General features: G+C 33.6%; 4 protein-coding genes across 6 annotated transcripts; 1 reads left to right on the plus strand and 3 right to left on the minus strand.

Moving 5' to 3' along the window:
• Window positions 1-1281: 1281 nt before the first annotated feature.
• Window positions 1282-10008, minus strand: LOC116346577 (ubiquitin-protein ligase E3A). 2 transcript variants are annotated; one of them, XM_031776723.1, is made up of 11 exons: window positions 9990-10008; window positions 9746-9838; window positions 8446-8611; window positions 5089-5691; window positions 3787-4756; window positions 3308-3593; window positions 2934-3202; window positions 2356-2808; window positions 1904-2059; window positions 1693-1834; window positions 1282-1618 (listed from the first exon to the last, which is right to left on the minus strand). In XM_031776723.1, exons 3-11 carry the CDS (start codon window positions 8487-8489, stop codon window positions 1422-1424), a joined length of 3120 nt encoding a protein of 1039 aa, XP_031632583.1. In that variant the 5' UTR covers window positions 8490-8611; window positions 9746-9838; window positions 9990-10008; the 3' UTR covers window positions 1282-1421. The 2 variants fall into 2 exon arrangements, with proteins under 2 accessions (XP_031632583.1, XP_031632576.1); XM_031776716.1 differs by lacking the exon at window positions 9990-10008 and having other exon boundaries at window positions 9746-9974.
• An 865-nt stretch (window positions 10009-10873) lies between these two features.
• Window positions 10874-15916, plus strand: LOC116346592 (synembryn). 2 transcript variants are annotated; one of them, XM_031776741.1, is made up of 6 exons: window positions 10874-11344; window positions 11452-11825; window positions 11898-12468; window positions 12556-12781; window positions 12859-15602; window positions 15800-15916. In XM_031776741.1, the coding sequence occupies exons 1-5, from the start codon at window positions 11264-11266 to the stop codon at window positions 13254-13256; spliced, it is 1650 nt and encodes a 549-aa protein (XP_031632601.1). In that variant the 5' UTR covers window positions 10874-11263; the 3' UTR covers window positions 13257-15602; window positions 15800-15916. The 2 variants fall into 2 exon arrangements, with proteins under 2 accessions (XP_031632601.1, XP_031632592.1); XM_031776732.1 differs by having other exon boundaries at window positions 10876-11344; window positions 12538-12781.
• Window positions 15917-16386: 470 nt separating this feature from the next.
• On the minus strand, window positions 16387-17372 carry LOC116349119. The gene is made up of 2 exons (XM_031780397.1): window positions 16798-17372; window positions 16387-16719 (listed from the first exon to the last, which is right to left on the minus strand). The coding sequence occupies exons 1-2, from the start codon at window positions 17365-17367 to the stop codon at window positions 16387-16389; spliced, it is 903 nt and encodes a 300-aa protein (XP_031636257.1). The 5' UTR covers window positions 17368-17372.
• A 315-nt stretch (window positions 17373-17687) lies between these two features.
• On the minus strand, window positions 17688-20012 carry LOC116346613 (ADP-ribosylation factor-like protein 6). Its single transcript, XM_031776767.1, has 5 exons — window positions 19723-20012; window positions 19219-19571; window positions 18413-18541; window positions 18085-18213; window positions 17688-17990 (listed from the first exon to the last, which is right to left on the minus strand). The coding sequence occupies exons 2-5, from the start codon at window positions 19397-19399 to the stop codon at window positions 17851-17853; spliced, it is 579 nt and encodes a 192-aa protein (XP_031632627.1). The 5' UTR covers window positions 19400-19571; window positions 19723-20012; the 3' UTR covers window positions 17688-17850.
• Between the last annotated feature and the right edge of the window lie 211 nt (window positions 20013-20223).

The following is a 20223-nucleotide window of genomic DNA, read 5'->3' on the forward strand; positions in this document are numbered from 1 at the left end:
AAAGCATCACATTCGACTCTATTTTTTTTGGGTCCGGAACTTTAAACCATAAATTTTAAAAATGTACTACAAAGCGCAATTACGTAGGTAGCGCCAAAAAATGAAATTAAAAAAAGAAAATTTTCATGCAATTATTTATCACAACTTTCGACGAGGATTATCTAAACAACAGTCTGTCAATTAACTTAAATTTTTATATGGCGATGAAGCACCATCTCAAGCCACTGTGTATCGCTGGTTTATGGAATTCAATCATGGTCGTCGTTCGCTCAAAGACGAACCCCATGAAGGTCGTCCAAAATCAGTTGTTGTGCCAGAAACTATCGATGCAGTGCGTGAACTAATAGCATACATACAATTTTACATGAACATTTAGCCGTGAAAAAGATTTGCTCGCGTTGGATCCCACATAAATTGACCGATGATCAAAAAATGGCTCGTGTGAATTGGTGTATAGAAATGCTCAACAAATACAATCGAGGTGCATCAAAAGACATTTATAAGATCGTCACATGTGTCGAATCATGGATCTATGGATATGAGCCTGAGAGTAAACAGCAGTCAACTGTATGGGTCTTCCAAAGTGAAGATAACCCAACAAAAGTTGTTCGAGCAAGAAGCACTTCGAAGCAAATGGTCGCCTGTTTTTTCGGGAGAAATGGTCATGTGGCAACAGTTCCACTAGAGGATCGTAAGACCGTCAATTCTGATTGGTATACCACAAATGGTTTCATCGAATGCAAAAGCGTATCGATCATCATGACGAATATTTTGAAAAGCAATAAAGCCATTTTCAGAAAATGATCAATGCATTTTCATAATTTTTCTCAATAATTAAGGAGACAAACCTCGTATGTCACTTAAGAGACAGTATGAAATGCTAAATTTTAGCACAACTAACGCCTCTACGAGTTCAAGTCAGTTGTTTGCAACCGAGAATTTTTTTTTCACTTTTAAGAAAAATATAATAAAAACGATTTCTTGCCACGAAATATGACCGCTGCAGTGTAGCGTTCACAATGTATTAATTTAACGATTGGATTACTCTTATGTTAATGTCATTATAAAATCTATAAAGAAAAATGGTAACATAACCATTTCTTCATATTATTAAGATATATTGAACAGTTTCGTTGTATTTTTCATTTTTAATTCTTTTATTTCCTTTTATTATGAATTATATACTGAAGTGTATAAATTAAAAACATTTTCATTCTTTGTATTTCTTATGTTTCGTTCATGTTCGTTGAATGTGAACCAATTCAAATTCTCCTTCAATAATTCATTGAATCATCTAGTGTCATTATCCTTTTATTCAGTTATTGCCTTAAATTTAAATACATGTTTTTTGTTTTTTTTTCGGATTCGTTAGTTTAATTTAATATAGCTTATTGCAAAAAGATTTGGCTATTGTTATGGCTTTAAATCATGCCGAACCCCTTAGAATAATTTATGGCTTTCAGCAGGCGTTCTTCCAGCTTCTCTTTAGTTGTGTATTCAGGTAATAATAAAACATTGTAGCATGTATGACTTGTTGGTAATCGATCACTGTCCGAACCATTACGAGCTATGACTAGTTTCAATCGTGACATTCCACCAACTGGTACTCGATCTGAACCTGTGACATTCGAACGAGAAAAATAAATGGTGAAAAAAGTGACTGAAATGTTGCCTTTTGAGTGAATCATTTACCAGTTGTAAATTCAAGCAGTTTTTTCTTTGATTCCAGCGGAAGATTGTGAATAATATCCCAAAAATCAATAATAATCTGTGATTTTTCCGTATAACCGCCTTCATATTCGGTTGCCTTTTCCAATTCGTTGAAATCAAATTCCTGCAAATACAATATTGAAATAAATACTATGACATTCGGGTGTTATTCAATTTTTAGGTTTGAAATTACCTTGCTGCCGCACACCAACAATTCAACCTCTTCCGGTCGAAATAAGAGGTGAAGAGGTGATTCATCTGTGACCATTTGAAAACCACGTCGAAAAGCACGAAACTTTTTATCGATACTTGTGTTCAATAAATAGTCGGCATATAAATCAACAAATTCCTGTAAATTACAAACGATAACGCATTGATTGATGCAGACAATATATTGAACTAACTGGTCATTTGAGCTGACAGTACGTTAGCCAGCTAAATGGACTAAAACAATAGAAGTTATTGTTTTAATGAACAATCACTTCTATTAAAACAAGAAAAGTGATTCATCATTAAAACAATAACGTCTATTGTTTTAGCCCATTTAGCTGGCTAACGTACTGTCAGCTCAACTGACCAGTTAATTCAATATATTGCCTGGATTGAAGAACGAAATCATTTAATAAAATTAAAAAAAACGTTTACCTGTTTGTTAGTTTGATTAACAAAAATTGTATCACCATTTTCCTTGAGGTCATGTGTAAGATTATTGCCGAAAACGTCTTGATAGCTAATTTGAAATGTTTGCATAAAAACGTCTTCGATATCGTCACCTTCATAATCCAAAATATCCTGAAGGCTTTTATGTAATGTGGGATTCCAATCGGCCAAATCAGCAAAGGAACCTTTGATTCCAAAAATTTTGCGATACACAACCATTGGGAAATTAACGGCTAAAATAATATTATTGTAAATGGCCAATCCACAAACGATTCCGATCAATATGAATTGTGCTTCATTTTCGAATGACGATGAATTAAACCAAACGGAGCGGGTACCATCCTGTTGTACAAACATTCCGTAGTCCGGATTAAATATCTCTTCGACAATCGTTTGAAAGAATTCCTTTGAAACGCCACCTTCGTCGATACCTTGTTCCTAGAGATAATCAGAAGAAAAAATGGAATTAATGGAAATGTGATGGAAAATGAATCGAAGGAATGGATCAGGAATTGTAGAGTAATGGAATAGTAATTTTTAGGTAAGTATGCCTTGGTACTTACGCCCACAAATTCAACGACCAATTGCTTTTTCAAATCCTTTGGATTGCCCATGGCAATCATTTCGAGCTCAACAAGAGCATCATCAATGATATGATCTCTTCGTACTTTCAATTTAAGATATGGATTCGATGGTTGACCGGCCAATTGTGTATGAAAACTATTAAAACGTCGTTCATTGTACATTCTTATACGACAATCATAGTATAGACCCAGTGTTTTTGTTGCTGGCGTTAAAATAAACGAGTATAACATAAACGAAAATCTTTTATCTGTCAAATAGAAACGAGCAAATAAATAAGAAAAGAAAATTAAAAAAAAACCGTGCTATAAATAGAATGTAATAAACATGGATTAAAATGTGATGCAGTACATACCACCTTGACGATTCTTATAATATAAATAATCGTTGTCCATTTCGATGGCATCGCTAAGCGGCTCATTGTAAAACTCTTCAAATGGAATATACGGCTTACGACAATCAAGCACATTTACTTGCAATTCGTCTGCCAATGCATCGGTAATATCAGCACTTGATGATTTCTTCGATCCCGAATAAATGAGCAACGAATCGTCTTCAAGCATGAATTCAGAATCATTATCCTCTTCGCGCAATTTTGGCGATTCCAATTTACCCGCCAGTATGCTTGCATAATAAACAATCTGAAAATGTAAACCGAAAATTGTTTATATTTTTCATAAATTTCATTATTTAAGAAGAAAAAACCATCCACCCAAATTTATATAATCTTGTAAACAACGATTATTATCAATTTCTTCGAATTCTATTTGAGAATTCGTGAACGAACGTTTGTTTGTTTTTTTTTTTTTTTCATTTCGAAAGATTAATGCTAACCTTCATAAGTTTTGTGGCGTTGATAATATGTTCGTTGTCTTGAATGAAGGCGTTCTCATGATAAGTTCCGGTGATAACTTGTAAACTGATCAATTGTTGAAGTGTTTCAAGAAGTTTTCGCAGTCCGTCACGACAATGATGCGCCCAGATGCTTGCCAGACGTGCTTGTGCCCAAATTGGTAAATAAGATGCGGCCTTGCAAATCGTTGGCAATGCCACATCAACAAAATCCGATTTTCCAATAATAATAATTTCAAAAATAATCACAAATACCGTAATAATTTCTTCGATTTTTTCGCGTTGCGTAAGCATACGCAAATCAACACTTATGCCAAGCGCCAGACTTTGCAATGCATTATTGAGTGAATCGAATGCGGAGGCTTTTGTCTCAAGTAGATTGATCATTGAACGACGTAAGCTTTTCAAATCAACACTTGTATGATGATGGGGTACATCATTTTTATTAAAATTTGTACCACTGGCCAATTCGTCGTCGTCCGATGTAATGCCACTTTCATCTTTATCCTTATCCAAATCACCTTCGAGCGTTCGAAAGTCTTCTTTGTTGAGATTTTTTAAATTTCGAACCGCTGCTTTTGGAATTAATTTGCTAATGTGTTGTGTGGCCGAATGATTATGACGTTTTTGAAAGCTTTTCACTAAATATTCACGTGACGAAAAATATCTACCTAAGTTTCGAATTAACGGTGCAAATGTATGATTCTTTTTGCAATAATCAATTAATTGATTGAGCACTTGCTCATCCATATATGGAAGCGTTTCAATAGCTAACTGAGTACGACGATTCATTTTCGTTGATGTGGTTGACGATGTATTTGCATTTGACAGTAAGGAAGATTCAGGGTTCTGTGATAAATTCGATGATAAGTCACTATTTGATTTATCAATCGATGAAGTCAATATTTCTGCAATAATATTGTCTTGATTCTCTTTTTGAACATTCGAATCACTGTATGGTAAGATAAGAATAAAAAGATCTAAGCGTTATTAAGAATGTTGGAAAAATGGATTATTTTTTTTTTTAAACGTTCGGATTAAATTGAATTGGCAATATTAAAAGTTAAACACAAAATTTAGGCGCACATTTTTGTTAGCAATTTCATTAAATTTAGTAAATCAAAGCATATAATCAATTCTACCGTATATGTTAAAATTTAAGTAAATGGTTATTTTTTTAGGCAAAAGCTTAAAATGTAAAAAGTTTCTATCTACAAAATAATTGAAATCGTTCAATCGAATGCCACATAAAAGTTAATCCCTAAAATGTTGAATGAAGATCACCTGTAGATGTCATCAATATCCTGATCAGTGCTTTGAATGGCTGAATCGGTTTCGTCTGTGATGCGAACACTTTTATTTGATGGATAATTATCGTTGCACAATTGTGCATCTTCTGAAAATAATTGTATGGCACGTGCGGCCGCTTGGTTTGGTGTTAATGCTTCAAATTGTCCGCTTGACGCACAATTTGAATTTCTACAATCGGCATTTTTACATCCAATTGTTAATTGGTAAAAGTATCGTTCAATCAATTGTTTGGCATGTGCCCGTTTCATATCGTCAATTTCATTCACAGTCGATTGATGGTGTGGCGGTTGATGATCAACTGTCGAAGAACCGCTTGTGTCGTGCTTTGTAATTTGTTCATCTGTGTCGGGACGATCATTTTGACCTTGTATAATAATATTGTTATTATTGTTGGTTGCAGCAATTTTTCCTTTGTTACAATGTGTGGTACTGTTCACTTGTTCACTGTTTACTTTTTCCAAACCGTGAAATTCGTGTGACTGATCGGGGGTGGATGATTCAGATGCAATTTGCTCTTGAGATGACGGTGATGATGATGATGACGACGACGACGAAGACGACGATCCTTCAGACGATCTGAAAAACAAACGAATTTTCGTCGATTGTATGAAATCGCATAAAAATGCGAAATACAAGAGAAATCAACACGATGCCAAATCTAAAATTTCAATGATCTGACCAATGACTTTTCTCAAAGAATTTACTTTTTAACTTTTCGATTGTTTCGCCGACAAGAGTAGAAAATAACAACAACGATAAAGATAAACAAAGAAAATGACGTGCGATTTTGTATTTCGCTGTTTCAATTTACAACAGTCAGCAGTCTGTCGCCGATGTTGCTCCTATGAAGCGTTAGCTCGGTCCAAAATGAAAATAACATGCAAAATGCTCACTCACACACATACACATACATATATATATATATAATAAAATAGCTAAGGTCATCATGCTCAACAGTTTTTTTGTTCGATTTTTGAACAAACAAAAACTCTTTGCTCTAAAAATTTGTTTATTCACTTACATTGTATTTCTCAATTTTTTAACTTTTTTGGTATATCATAAATGGATAGCGAAAAACTTGAGAAAAATTTACGCACAATTTTCACAAAAATAATACAATACACGATATGTAATGATTTGAGTTCTATTTTTTCTCATTTGTTTGAAACGTTTAATTACACACTTTGATCGTGTATACAATTGACTCTGTACAACAAATGAATTAAGCTCAATTGCACACAAATCGTGTGTTAATTGTTACAGATTCTGAGTAAGACTGGCACCGTTTACCACGTTCAACTAAATACAAAACATCTGAAACATCCTGTGAGAGAAAAAAAACGAGCTTTATGTCTGTGTACATGTGTGCACGCAAAATAATATAAACAAATAAACGAACTCACTTGCGAAACGAGACAAAAACAATACGCACACACACACACATTTCCAATTCAAAAGGATACGTTTTCTTTCTTTCGCATTTCACTCAACAATCGGAATTGTGATTTAAAAACAAAATCCGAGAGAGAGAGAGAGAGTGAGATGGAGTGAAATGCAAATAAATCACACAATGTTTCGACTTTATTCTCGTGTTTGTAAAATTGTTTCGGTGCAATGAACAAAAAATATACAATAAATTCATAGGAAGTAAATGATGATAAAGAAAACTTATTTCAAGATGGAAAATGCGCATGAAAATGCGGTTTTGATGGAAATAACAAACAAACAAAAAATACATTCAATGTGTAGTTTTGCATCTTATCGAAACAATGAAAACTAAAAATATTCTATTGAAAACGTTATTTTCTCCTTTAAATTTTGTGGGTGCTTGAAACAAGACGATGCCAAATAACTTTGGCTACGTAATGTAATGGTAAATCGACTGTTTTGAATGGTCAAATTGGATGGGCACATTTAATCTAGATTATTGTGATGTATTCACTCGAAACCCACAAGGTCGGACACACACACACAATCATCATGAATTGAGGTGACTTTGTGAAAGACAGAGAGAATCGAGAACCATTGCTGCTTGATTAAATGCAATCCTTCTGATTGATTCATTTTCAGGTTAGCAACAAACGTGCCAAACGAACCGAAAAAAAAAAATCAAAAGTCATTGAACTCAAATCTATCGTTTGTTTGCAGCAAACAACATTTTTGTAACATACCGTGTCAACGTTTTTTTTTCTTCTTCTTTGCTATTGCGCCGTCCGAGGGGGAGTGCACATCTGAATAATATGAATCACATTGAAACGGTGCACATGATTCACGTGATTTCCGTTTAACGAAACATTTCACATTCTGCATATATAGATTTCGTTTTTCATTTTCTCAACAACACACATTTTCGCACAATAAATTCGTAATCGTAAAAAATGTTTGCGTAGAATTTTGGCAAGCGTGTTGATTTCTTTTATTTACTAAAACTAATAAAATCAAATCAATGTTTGCGTGTCAATCTCTCATGCTCCGTGCTATGCATTAAAATCATGTACCGAATCGATTGTGGGTAAACATATTTGCCATGGGAAATTCGCATGTTATGATAGTTTGGATATTTAATGACATTTTCACGTGGAAACTATGGCAAAATTGTGCGTGGGCAACGTAAATGACAATTTCGATGAATAAAGAAAATCATTCGAATTCAATGAAATCGACGCCAAAACCGAATACGAAGCTTCCGTAAATCATCTGTTTTTGCGCTGTGCTTTGAGCATTGCCGCATCGAACACAACATACTCTCTATTCATTTTGCGTCCAATCCAATCACACGTTTGCATCTATTTTTAGCGAATTGGTTTTCTTTTTTGTTTTTTAAATTTATTTTTTTCGACTTTCCTTTCGGCAAATAAACAAGAGCAAATCGGCGAGATGATACAAGAATTAAACGAAAACGACAACTACGACGATATTGAAATAAACAAAAGATCAACTGATATGAAATTTGTGCAAATTCATGCGAGAATGACGACGGACTGGCCACGGAGTGATAGAGAATGACTGCAAACAAAAAATGACGACGAATAAAATTACACACAAGAGATAAACCCCACAAATTATTTTAGAATTCCTATTAAAAAATGAATTTGTTAGGTTTCCTTATAAAATCGCAATATTTTAACAGGAATCCTAATAAATTGGCGCGCTTAAACGTCAAATCCAACCTCACTGTGTTGAAACAAAACATGTTTTATTATTTAAAGGTTTCCTAATAAAATGTTGCCATATTAGAAGGAAACCTTACAAATTAATATTTTAATAGGAATCCTAAAATGATTTGTTAGGTTTATTTTTTGTGTGTAGCAAAATAATTTCGATCCTTACCTTGAAGTTTCGCCGTCTGATTTATTATTTTGTTCTGAAGTCATAGATTCGACGCAGACAACCGATTTCTTAACCAATTTGGGTGTTTAAAATGTAACTCAAACGTTGTCTGTCCCCCTTCGATTCTGGTTGTCAACTGTGATTGCACACAGTGCAAATTTCAATACTGAAAAATTATCATTTTTTATCGTGATTATGATTTGATTGCGGTTATATTTTCTCAATTGTTGACACTGATCACAAAACACAAATTGTGGATACCCGTTGGATTGATATCACAAGCAAGCGGATAACTAAATTCAATTGTCTCAATATTTCATCCAAATCCTGTACATTTATGTTTTCGACGTTTTCGTTTACAATTTGTGTACATAGAAAATTTGTTGCTTCCACTGAATCAATTGGAGTTGGCCAATCATACACACACACACACACGACAGTGAGAACAAAAGATTTGAAAATCAAATGCACTGCGTTAATTTTATTGCGATTTCTTTTTGTTTCGATTAAAATGTGTAAATTAACGTGCAACTATTAATTTGTATGTGTATTCGTGTTGCTTACTCTTTTTTTCCACATACATAAACACTTTTTTTATTTAAATAAATAGAATAATTGCGCGTGTTACAATTCCAATGAAATGACGATTAAAATATGCCTTTTTGCCTTAATTTAAAATGCGTATCGATTCAAATCAATCACATATTACACGAATACACAACAAAATAAAACCAAACGTCCACATTTATGATAATTGCAATTGTATGCTATTTCGCCTATTTTCAGTCATAATTTTCGATGTTGATTTTTTTGTTTTACGTATTTGCTGCATTCACTTGATTTGCAATCGATTTGATTCGGCTGCTCTTATGCATTTTGTATTCGGCATATGTACTTGTTGGTTCGCAACACCATACATAACTCGTGTATTCGTGTATCCTTTTTTGCATTCATTTGTTGGAAAAAACAAGAAATTGAATTGTAATTAAACAATTGAAAATCAAGGTGTGAAAAAAATCGTTCTTGGTCGCTAGAATCAAGATGGAATCGCAGAAAATGTTCGGCAGAAATGCAATGAAATTGAAATAATAAAGAACGACAACAAAAACAAAAACGAATAATTGTCCTTGTGCGCATTGTGACCACTTCAAGTGAGAAAGAGAAAACAATTATCCGATGATCTTTCAATTTTTCTCTTTCTCTCTCTCTAATGCATCAATTGAGAAAAAAACCACCATACAAAATAAATTTTCTTTTTCTTTTCTTTTTTAAATTAAAATCACACAATATCAAAACTCACAATATCTAAAGACACATTCGATTTAGTCGTGAAATATTGATGGACAATTGTGAAGGTTTCTCGAGACGAAATGAAAAATTCACTACCGCTTGACTTGAAATGAAATAAAACAAAAATTGTATAAGGCCGAGAGAATTGTTTCTTTTTGCATATGTTGATTTGATTTGATATATTTTTTTTCTGTTGTTTTGTTTTGTATGTACAGCCAATCAGTCACTCTTGTCACACACACAATGTGCATTACCTTTGTCTATGGCCCTTCTCTCTTTTTTATTTCCACTTATTAATATCATACATCTGTATACATAAAGTTTTTGACAGTTGTACGCAGTTTTTTGACAGTAGACTAGTCATTGCAAACCGCCGTACACTGTATACGGTTCTCATCCTAGATACACTGTTGGAAATTCAAGTAAATTATCTAATTTAAAAAGAAAAATAATATTTTAAAAAAAAAAAAAAAAAAAAAAAAAAAAACAAAATAAATAAATGCCAATCAACAATGAAAGCGAACATTTTTGGATTGACAAAGGGTTGACAAAAGCAAATGATTTGGAAACACCTTCCACGAATTTTATTATACACATACAAAGAGATCCGTTTTTTTTTTGTTAAACTTGCAAATATGTTCTTTTCATCCTTCCCACGGGCTATTTCTCTCAGAGATTTCAGACAGCATTTTCATTTATACTATTACCATAGATTTCGTGTTTCGTTAGAATTGCATTCAAGTATTTTTCTCAGTTGTTTTCCAATGAAATTCGAATCATTTTTGTATGAAATCTGTTGTTTCATCTCTCTTGTTTTAACTTATTTTTTTCTTCTGACATTGCAAATATCAAATTTGTGAACAATCCATGGAGACATTTCCTGGAAATCTCGAGAAAAAAAAGTAAAAAAATCGCATTCATTTTTAAACTGTCGCTGTAGAATTAAATGTGTGTGACACATTGACGTGAAGTTGCATCAAATCGAAATTACTAGATAAATAGAGATGTATAACAAGTATAGCCGAGCATGTTTCAAGTGGATATTTGTATGTATGCGTATCACACGTATGTGTGAGTGTGTGTTTACGTATTTAAAAAGTCAGCGCTTGAGCAGTTGAATTTGACATTCGAGCAGCGCCTATATGACACATTCGCTTCAAATTAAAAATTTTCATTCGATCTTTTCTATCGCATACGCTTCATTACAGTTTTCGTTCAACATACACATTAAATATATGCAGCTCGTCAAAATCATCAAGCTCGTTAGCCAACATCTTACGCCGATGAGCAATGATCGGAAAAGCGTTCGAACTGTGCGCCTTCAAAATTGACATTTCAATCGAATTGATTAAACGAAAAGAACTGTAAATTCTGCCGAAAAATAAGAGAGCGTGCGAGCGAGCGAAAGAGTGTGTGTGACAGAAATATCGTTCATTTGTTTACGTGTATGGTATTCAATTTTCAAATTTAACTGGTTGCATGAATTTTAAATAAAAAAAGGCATTTTGAATGAAGTGTTTGAAATATCATGGATCAGTATCATATTGAAGTGTTGGCTTCTGGCGATATTGCCAAGTCAAAGGAGATTTTACAACGGTTTGTGACACAGGTAATGTTCAGAAGAAGAAAAAAAAAAAACGACACAATTTGGAATGAGATAAGATGCGAAAGATACCAAGTAATAATATTTGTTTAACTCATTTCGATTGAATACAGCATACAGATACATTTGATTTTACGGCTATCTATAGCCAATGGACCACAATTTGGAATGGAATCTTTAAATTTCTTCGAATGCCATGCGAAAGACGTGCCGAAGCATTACACATTTATCCCGATTGTTTAGCTGCCATTCGAATATTATCACGTGATAAAACCCATTTAAATCAAACAATAACCGTCGAACAATTTGATACATTGCTCAATATTGCGAATATTGGTGGTCACAATGAAAATATTAGCGATTCGGCCATTGTCGTTGAGGCGCTCAAATGTTTATGCAATTTAGTGTTTCAAAGTACCAGTTGTCAAATGATGTGCTTAAAAAATGCAGCCATCGATGGCATTGTACGACGATTGAGAACATATAAGTATGTTATTTTTCATGCGATTTGTTTTTTTTATTCTTTTTTTTTTCTCATATTTTTTCTGTTTTTTTTCAGAGATGCAAATGTTCCATACGATTTACAATACTTTGATATGAAACTGCTATTTTTGATAACAGCTTTGAATCCCGATGTTCGAACAAAAGTTCGTGATGATTATCATGGACTGACCTATCTTGTCGAAATATTGGATTTAATTATTAAAGAACGTTCCGATCCAAATGCCCAACACAATGAACTGAGCGACAGTCAAGTGAATTTACTCGTTGAAATTATGAAAGTTTTATTCAATATTACCGTACGGAATGAAACATCGGTGGCCACCGAAGAAGAGGAGGAAATTCAATTTCGACGATTGGCCGTTGTATTGCATGATTTACTATTGTGTCGTGCAACCACAAAGGAAAAACAGCTCGAACTATGTTCGAACACAATCAATTTGCTGACAAATGTGCCAACCGCCTGTTATTCGGAGCTTGTTATTCCAATGCATTTGGACAGTGATTCATCAACAACGTCATTCGCATCGGTTACAAATTTGAGCGGTATTCATTTATTTGAGGGTCATGATGTCACTGCATTGGAAATTCTTTTGGAATTTCTCAAATGTCGATTGGAAAATATGCAAGTAAGTGTGGATGTGTTTCAATTCCTTTTTGAGTAAAAACCATTTACTTGTATTTCTTTTATTCGGTAGAAATTGTCTATTCAACAGGAGCTTCTGTCACCAGTGTTGACGGCTTTGGTAAAATGTGCTCGTTGTAATAAATTACAGCGACAGTATTTACGGCAACAAGTTTTACCACCATTAAGAGATGTTAAAACGCGACCCGAAGTTGGTGAACATTTACGAAATCGCTTGGTGAAATTGCTAACAACGCCAGCAACACAAGTGCGTGATCTTGTTGCCGATTTCTTATTCGTACTTTGCAAAGAGAATGGTAATTCAATTTGTTTTTTTTAATGTGTTTTTCGTTGAAGTTCAACATTTTTCATTGTGTCTTCGGATTTTTTACAGTCGGACGAATGATAAAATACACGGGATATGGGAATGCAGCTGGTCTCTTTGCAAATCGTGGCTTAGTTCCTGTACGTAGCGGAAGCAGTTATTCGGGTGAATATTCGTCGAATAGTGAAGACAGCGATACGGAAGAGTATAAACAAATGCAACACAGTATCAATCCAGTGGTCGGTTGTTATGAGCCGCCGCGTCCAAATCCGCTCGAGGGAATGTCAGAAGAGCAAAAAGAGTATGAAGCGATGAAACTAGTCAATCTAATGGACCAATTGAATCGGCAAGGGCTCGTTCAACCATGCAAAATTGGTGAGGATGGCCGACCACAGGCTGTCGAACATATCCTCGAACTACAAGACAGCATACCACAACAGCAAATGGACCAATCACATGAAACTTAAAAACAACAACAAAACAAAGCAATATACATATACTATCATCTACAAAAAAAGAACAAAATCAAAGAGACAAATGTAGCGCGCATTGTCACCTTGTCACATTATGTTTTTTTTTATTTATTTAAAATTCGTTTTAATTTTGACGCCCGTTTCTCATGATTGCCATCATCAAAATCGACGAAGAAACAGTCAGGCAGAATTAATTGAATAAACTCATTCCAATCGTGATTGCATAAATGCATGTGTAAGTATGTATGTGACTAAGTATGTGTGTGTGTGCTAAGCAAACACGACTGCACGAAGAGGTAGAGTGGGAAAATGGACACAAAGAGAAAGTTAAAGCGAAAATCCAATTAAAAGTGTGTTTGTGTATAAATATCGTTGAATATGTGTCGGGCTCGATGTTGATTTATGCGGATTCATTATTCATATTCAAACAAAAAAAAGCTTTGGCTTGAATAACTTGAAAAACTCATTGTCTATTTTTTTTTTTAATTCGATGGTTTCATCACTTTATGGGAATTACTTCGAGCAATATTTATTTATACCTATACTAAATCAATGATAACAAAAACAAACAAAAAATCGAAGAAAATGAGAGAGAGAGAGAGAGAGAGAGAGAGAGAGAGAGAGAAATCAGACAACCTTTTATATATGTTCTCAGTCACCATATATGGTACTTGAAACCGAATAAAAAATTCATACATTGCGTGTGCTGCAGTGTTGTTGTTGTTGTTGTTGTCAATATATGGGCGGCAGTGGCAATAGCTTTGATACACCTTGCACCCAATCTTGAATGAAAAAAAAAAATCCATTTCATTTCATTTAGCTTTGATTGATGTTCCAACTTGAAATGAATGCATTTATAAATTGCATTCCATGTGGTCATGCGGCTGAAAGAATGTCACCATCATCCGAGCTTTCGTACTCCGGCTAACTCAATCACACTTCAGCTACTCACAATTATTGCTTTGAACGTTGGATTTCTATGCAAAATATTATCGATTGCAAGTATATACTTAGCAACAAAAAAGGAATATCGATTGAAATAAAAAGAAAGAGAGAAAGAGAACGAATGATGAATAATTGTCTATGTTTGGATTAGAAACAGTTAATTTGACCTGATTTTTGATCGCTCGATGTGTAGAAGATGTGTAAAATTAACTTTGAGACTAGAATGCATTAAATTTGTTTGAAGAAACTTGACTCACCTAAAAATATGAATCTGTTCATATTCACTCAATCCCTGTTTATTTTCAGTCGCATTTTCTCGTCCAATTTTTTGATCACATAAATTATTGATTTGGTTTGACGGAGAAAATATTTTTATTTAGACACAATTGGTTGAATATATTTCACGTATTACATATATTCAAGGAATTTGTTCGAATAAGAAAGGGGCCGCTCTTTTTCATTTCTGATTTTCTAGTCAAAAAAAAAAAAACATTACTTCAGATAATGCGTATAGTATTCGACCGAAAGAGGATGAAAAAAAAACCAACGTTTGAATTTCCATAAGTCATTTGAAATGCATTTCATTCTTTAAAGTCCGAACCAAAACAAAGAGCATTTACAATTTTTTGCTAGAGTAAATGAGGACGATGTATGTAGTATTAAGAAGCAGATATAACTTATTCAATTGTTGATATAAAACAATTGGATGAGAAAGTAAAGCCATCACATAACCCCTAGAGTACACATAGAATTCTTTGAGATTGAATCGAATATTTCCTCTAATAATAAGAGAAATAATGCCGATGGACCAAATATGAATAAACAACAGATGCAATTCTAGAAAAGAATCGGCCCCGCATAACACTTTACTCAAAATATTATTTTTCATTTTAATTTTTTTTTGGATATCACATTTATCGAGCCATTTTAAATCTGTCGATAACATTTTTTTTCACTTCAAATTTGAATATTATCCAATTTATAGAAAAATGAGTAAAAAAAACATGTCAAATAAATTAGTGACTTTCAAAAATAGTTGATCATACACATACAACATTTATCCAATGCACAATTTTAGCACCCAATTTTTTGGAAGGGTTTAATCTTACGGTTTTGCTCAATAAATGCATTCAAAATATGGAAGTAAAGAACCGAACATTTTGAACCGTTATTTATTTAATTTCATTGAAATTGAAAAGGTAAGTTTTTTTGGTTTCTATCCCAGCAAACAATTGATAGGGCAAATGCATCCATTATGAAGCACATATTGACGGTCGTTTTCGGGGTTAGATTCGTGTGTAGTTTCAGTCATTTCCATAGGTTTGGCATGGTGGAACATTCAGGTGTGAAAACATGGAAAAAGGGAAAGACAACCATTAGTATCAGTTGAACTGGGTATAAAATATTTTTTTTAAATTAAAAACTTTACTCACCTACGAGCACTCCCCCTCCGTACAATGTTGTACTATTGTACAACTAGACCACAAGACTTTATATAGTCTGTTCATGTCTAGCTAAGCTAACTATAATAGTTAAAATATTTTATTTTATGTAATTTTTTGAATGTATGATTAATTGATGATGTTTGTTAGTTGACATTGTTGTTTTAGTCCGGCGGTCTTAACAATGAAACTGGCAATGGTACATCAAAGATCCGGCAAAGTCCTATGTAATTTAAAGCAAATACATTAAATAATGAATATTCTGTTTCCAATTGATTCATACCTTTGAGCATAATGCATTTTGCTGCAACAATATCTCGGTGCCAAGTAACTGTTTGTGGAACAACATCATCATCATCAACATTTAATGGCCAATTTTTGTAGGTAACTTTAACCTTTGACATTAAACGCCCAGTCCGAAGTTTTTCGTTCACAGCCTCACGATTGCCATCAATAATTTGTCGCTTAATAATTGCACGTTTTCTTCTCAAAACACAGTCCAGCGACTGAATCTGGCAGGCCATCAATCTTTTTCGCTCTACAATCGTAGCACACTTTAAATCGATCATCTTTTGTGTGCCTTGGAAAACGTTCCTGACAATTCGCGCATGTTTGTGATGTTCCCCATTCATCTTGCATTTCAACTTCTGAATGTCCAAGTTTTTTAATGCTCACACAAAACTTACGCGATCCCGGACATCTTTTACGCTTTTTTATTCCAAACGGTCGATCGGGTTTCATCGCCCAAGCACCAAATTGAACCAACGACGGTTTGTCACACGCACGGCGATTTGATCATTTACTCTGGTCGAGCGAATGTGATGGTCTAAATCCAGTCGTGCATATTCACGCGTCGCATAAGCTGCCATTCCTTTTCGTAACATTTTAATGCGATATTCAATGTATGATTTCCATGTTGAATTACGTGGTGATGGTGGACGATATGGGTATGTTTTGAAATGTTCCTTCTCTTCGATATCAAACCATCCAGCCAACTTTTTCGCTTCTTTGTCTCGTTTTTTCTGCTGAGTTTCCCAATGAAAACGCTGGTTTGGTATTATAATGTTTTCCTTCAAAATGCAAAATGATACAAAAAACTATGAGTTTCTATTCAAAACCATTTCAAATTACATTTCAAAATATCTTACCTCAACAGCCGGCTCATCAGGTGTTTTTTGAATGTTGCGACGCACTACAGTTAACCACGATTTTTCATTCGGATCGATTCCAATGATGTATTTCTTGCCAATGAGTTTTTCCGACCCCCGATTCGCTTGGGTTGTTTGCTGTGGTCGTTGTTGTCGCTGTGGTTTCTTGTACATTATGGATATTGAAACACTATCGGTCAAAATCTGATGATGGAATGGTTTCGATTTGCCCAATTTATTTATTTTACCGACATCGAACAACATATTCCATAGACCTGATCGATCAGTTTGGGTGTAGTACTCTACTTTTCTCTTATTCATCCGGTTGGTCCGCGTATTGAGAAAAGAAGGCACCAAATCAAGCTTGTTTACAATTTTATTATACAAGTCCGTAATGTCCAATCGCACGTTTTTCAAATGGTAGTCGCATAATGGTATAAGAGCAAAACTGCTTATTTTTGGTGGTCGATTGATTGTTGGCTCTTGAAAGTTCGGATTGTTACGAAACATTTCATGAATGGTATTCCATTGTTCGGCATGACTGTGATACACTTCTATTTGCCGTTGCATTTGACCGAACAACCAATTTCAGTCAAATCTCTCATTAAAATATTGAATTTTTCAACGCGTTGTGGATCCACATTATTACCATTATCACCATTTGTTAAATTCTTAAATCGATATGAAAACTCTTTGGCATTTCTGATGTCGATGCTATCAAATCTTGAGCCATTGTTGAATCGATTGCGATACCAACAACGCATTCGAAAAAAATTCATGATATCATTCTTATTATAAAAAAATTTCTTCAATTTTTCCCCCAAAAACACCATATAAAGCCGAAATTCGTATCGACGAAGGAAAAAGTGAAAAAAAATAATATATCATAATTTGTGTGAAAAATTGATAAATTACTTTATTTGTACCGAAAAGAAATTGACAATTTGTAAAGAGACAAATTTGGCATAGAATTTAATTTCGTTATAAGCTGACATAGACATAAATGTAATCTTTGTATGAAACAAGAAAAATGAAACCAATTCACCACATCATTCATTTCTTAGTACTTGAGGCAATCATTTCACGAATTTGTTGCACCAACCATTGAATTCCATCCTGCAAACCCTCTCCAGACAGTGCATTACTTGAGCTTATGTGCCAAGGTTTGTCCTTCAATTTTTCTAAGCCCAATGCTAAACGAAATGGAAAAGAAACAAGAAACAAAACAACAAAAACTCGTCTTAGAAACCGTAAAAAGTAAAAGTTGAAGTAAAATCTAGTTCAAACCTGCGGCAATTTTAACACTTGACAACGAATCGGGACAATCGATTTTGTTCGCAAAGAAAAGAATTGGTATACGACGATTTTGAATGTCGGGATGTTTGATTAAAATATCTAATTCGTCCTTGACAACAACTGAGAAATGATTAAGCAGAAAAAAAAAACAAATTAACGATTAAAAAATGATCAAAAAAGAAATTAAATTGAACCAAAATAAGAAACGGAAAAGGTAAGAAAAAGTTTTATCCAGAGAAAAAACCGGCTTTGAATGGACAATGAATACAATAGCATTTTTGGAAAGAAATATTCCTTTTATTACGCATTATTGTCTTACCTAACCGCATTCGATCGCTGGAGTCAATGACGAATATGATACCTTGACACGATTTAAAATGATGTTCCCAGAGATTGCGATAGCGTCCAGCACCCGACATATCGAATGCTGTAAACGCAATACCCTGATCTACAAATCAATTCAAATCAGAGATAAAAATAGAAATTTCATTCAAATGGATGGGTGGTGGTAGTGTAGGTGGTGTTGATTTTGCATGCATATGTTCATTATATATTATCGTTGGTGTATTGTTGATGTGTGACCAATTGGACGACCAGTTTATCTAAATTTAAATGTGCAATTATGACATTTTTGGACGATTTTGTAAGACAATAACAACAAATTACGGTTACAACATTAATTGCAACTACAATAGTATTTGGTGAATTAAGCAAATAGTCATTACTGAGCGAAGAGAAGAAAGAAGACACAACTTAAAAAATTTACCAATAGCAATAACAATGCACACACGGACACACAAAAAACCATGGTGATCGATTTATATATTTTTACGTTTGCTGTGAGATTTTACAACGATCTTTTTTTCTTTTTATTATGCACACACAGCTGCTATAAAATACAGATCAAAATAAAGCCAATTTTATTCAACAATTTACTTTAAATCTGGGGAGGGAAGGAGAAGACAGAAAATATAGTATACATCAAATTGTACATATAGAGATCAAAAAAAAAATAAACACAGAAGTAAAATAACACACAATATCGATATAATGCATAATCGATATTAACATAAAAATAAAAGAATAGTCCCAATTTTGAATCTCGCACTCAGGCTCATCACTCACTTTGAAATTTTTCAACATTAAATCCGACTGTGGGCAAAGTGACTTGGCTTCTTTCTTCTGGATCTTTGAAATGATTAACTATTGTTGATTTACCACTGTTATTCAGACCAATCACCAAAATGTTTATTTGTTCTTTGCGCACTTTCAGCATGCCAGCCAGCATATCGAATAAACCCATCATGCAAACAAGATAATTTCTTCGTTTCAATTGTTTGTTTCGTCAACGCACCAAAATACAGATGCGTTTATTTTCACAGCGTTTGCTAACTCGTTTTTTTTTTCTATTTTCAATTTGACCAATTTGCTTCTAGCTATTGAAGTGATTGCCAAATGGCGTTGTTATGTATTCGTTCCTTCGATAGAAAATCAACTTTATTCAAAATGTTCAATGTCATCGCCAAGAATATTTCACTTTTGTTTGTATTTATATTATATTATATGTTTTTAAATTTTGTTTTTTTTTATTTGTCTGTTTTGGTGTAAGTTCTTTACAAGTACTATTACCTGTCAACCCCCAATTATAATAAAATACAGTGATTTCGTTTTATTTTCGGTAAATACTTTGCAACCATTTCGTTGTTCTATATGTGTTGGTCCGAAATCAAATGTTCAAATAAATACGTCGGGATTTTCGTTATTGTTAAATTGTCTCCATGGTAACGGTAAACTGTCGTGGTTTTTGTTTTATTTTCTTTCAAATTGCGACCCAAAAAATCGGGTTACAAACAATTCACGTTTCTCAATCATTGATTTTCATCATAGAAGTGGCATTGATTTGGGAGAAAGTGCATGCAAAAGAATGAAAGAGAAATTATCGTAATTTGAATGAAATTTTTGATCAATTTCAATATCAAATTGAATGTCACCCATAAAATTTAAGTGAGCATACGTTTTTTTTTCTCGATTCAAACAAAAATTAACGAAAAAAAAATGTAAACAAAACTGTCATGTGCTCGACTTGAATAAATGAAATCAATGCACGTTATTTTTGCTTCAATGTTCATT

The sequence above is a fragment of the Contarinia nasturtii genome, unplaced genomic scaffold (assembly GCF_009176525.2).
Source record: "Contarinia nasturtii isolate CC-2019 unplaced genomic scaffold, AAFC_CNas_1.1 Cnas_scaffold_129, whole genome shotgun sequence".
Lineage (NCBI taxonomy): Eukaryota > Metazoa > Arthropoda > Insecta > Diptera > Cecidomyiidae > Contarinia > Contarinia nasturtii.

Excerpts from the sequence above, each read along its gene's own strand:
- LOC116346577 (XM_031776723.1), bottom strand. The coding sequence starts at position 8,489 with ATGACTTCAGAACAAAATAATAAATCAGACGGCGAAACTTCAAG. Across the intron at positions 5,692-8,445 it reads TCAGACGGCGAAACTTCAAG|ATCGTCTGAAGGATCGTCGT; the intron begins GTAAGGATCGAA and ends TTTGTTTTTCAG. Across the intron at positions 4,757-5,088 it reads GATATTGATGACATCTACAG|TGATTCGAATGTTCAAAAAG; the intron begins GTGATCTTCATT and ends CTTACCATACAG.
- LOC116346592 (XM_031776732.1), top strand. The coding sequence starts at position 11,264 with ATGGATCAGTATCATATTGAAGTGTTGGCTTCTGGCGATATTGCCAAG. Across the intron at positions 11,826-11,897 it reads CGACGATTGAGAACATATAA|AGATGCAAATGTTCCATACG; the intron begins GTATGTTATTTT and ends GTTTTTTTTCAG. Across the intron at positions 12,469-12,537 it reads GTCGATTGGAAAATATGCAA|AAATTGTCTATTCAACAGGA; the intron begins GTAAGTGTGGAT and ends TTTATTCGGTAG.
- LOC116349119 (XM_031780397.1), bottom strand. The coding sequence starts at position 17,367 with ATGCAACGGCAAATAGAAGTGTATCACAGTCATGCCGAACAATGGAAT. Across the intron at positions 16,720-16,797 it reads CTGATGAGCCGGCTGTTGAG|GAAAACATTATAATACCAAA; the intron begins GTAAGATATTTT and ends TGCATTTTGAAG.
- LOC116346613 (XM_031776767.1), bottom strand. The coding sequence starts at position 19,399 with ATGATGGGTTTATTCGATATGCTGGCTGGCATGCTGAAAGTGCGCAAA. Across the intron at positions 18,214-18,412 it reads CAGCGATCGAATGCGGTTAG|TTGTTGTCAAGGACGAATTA; the intron begins GTAAGACAATAA and ends ATCATTTCTCAG. Across the intron at positions 17,991-18,084 it reads AAGTGTTAAAATTGCCGCAG|CATTGGGCTTAGAAAAATTG; the intron begins GTTTGAACTAGA and ends CATTTCGTTTAG.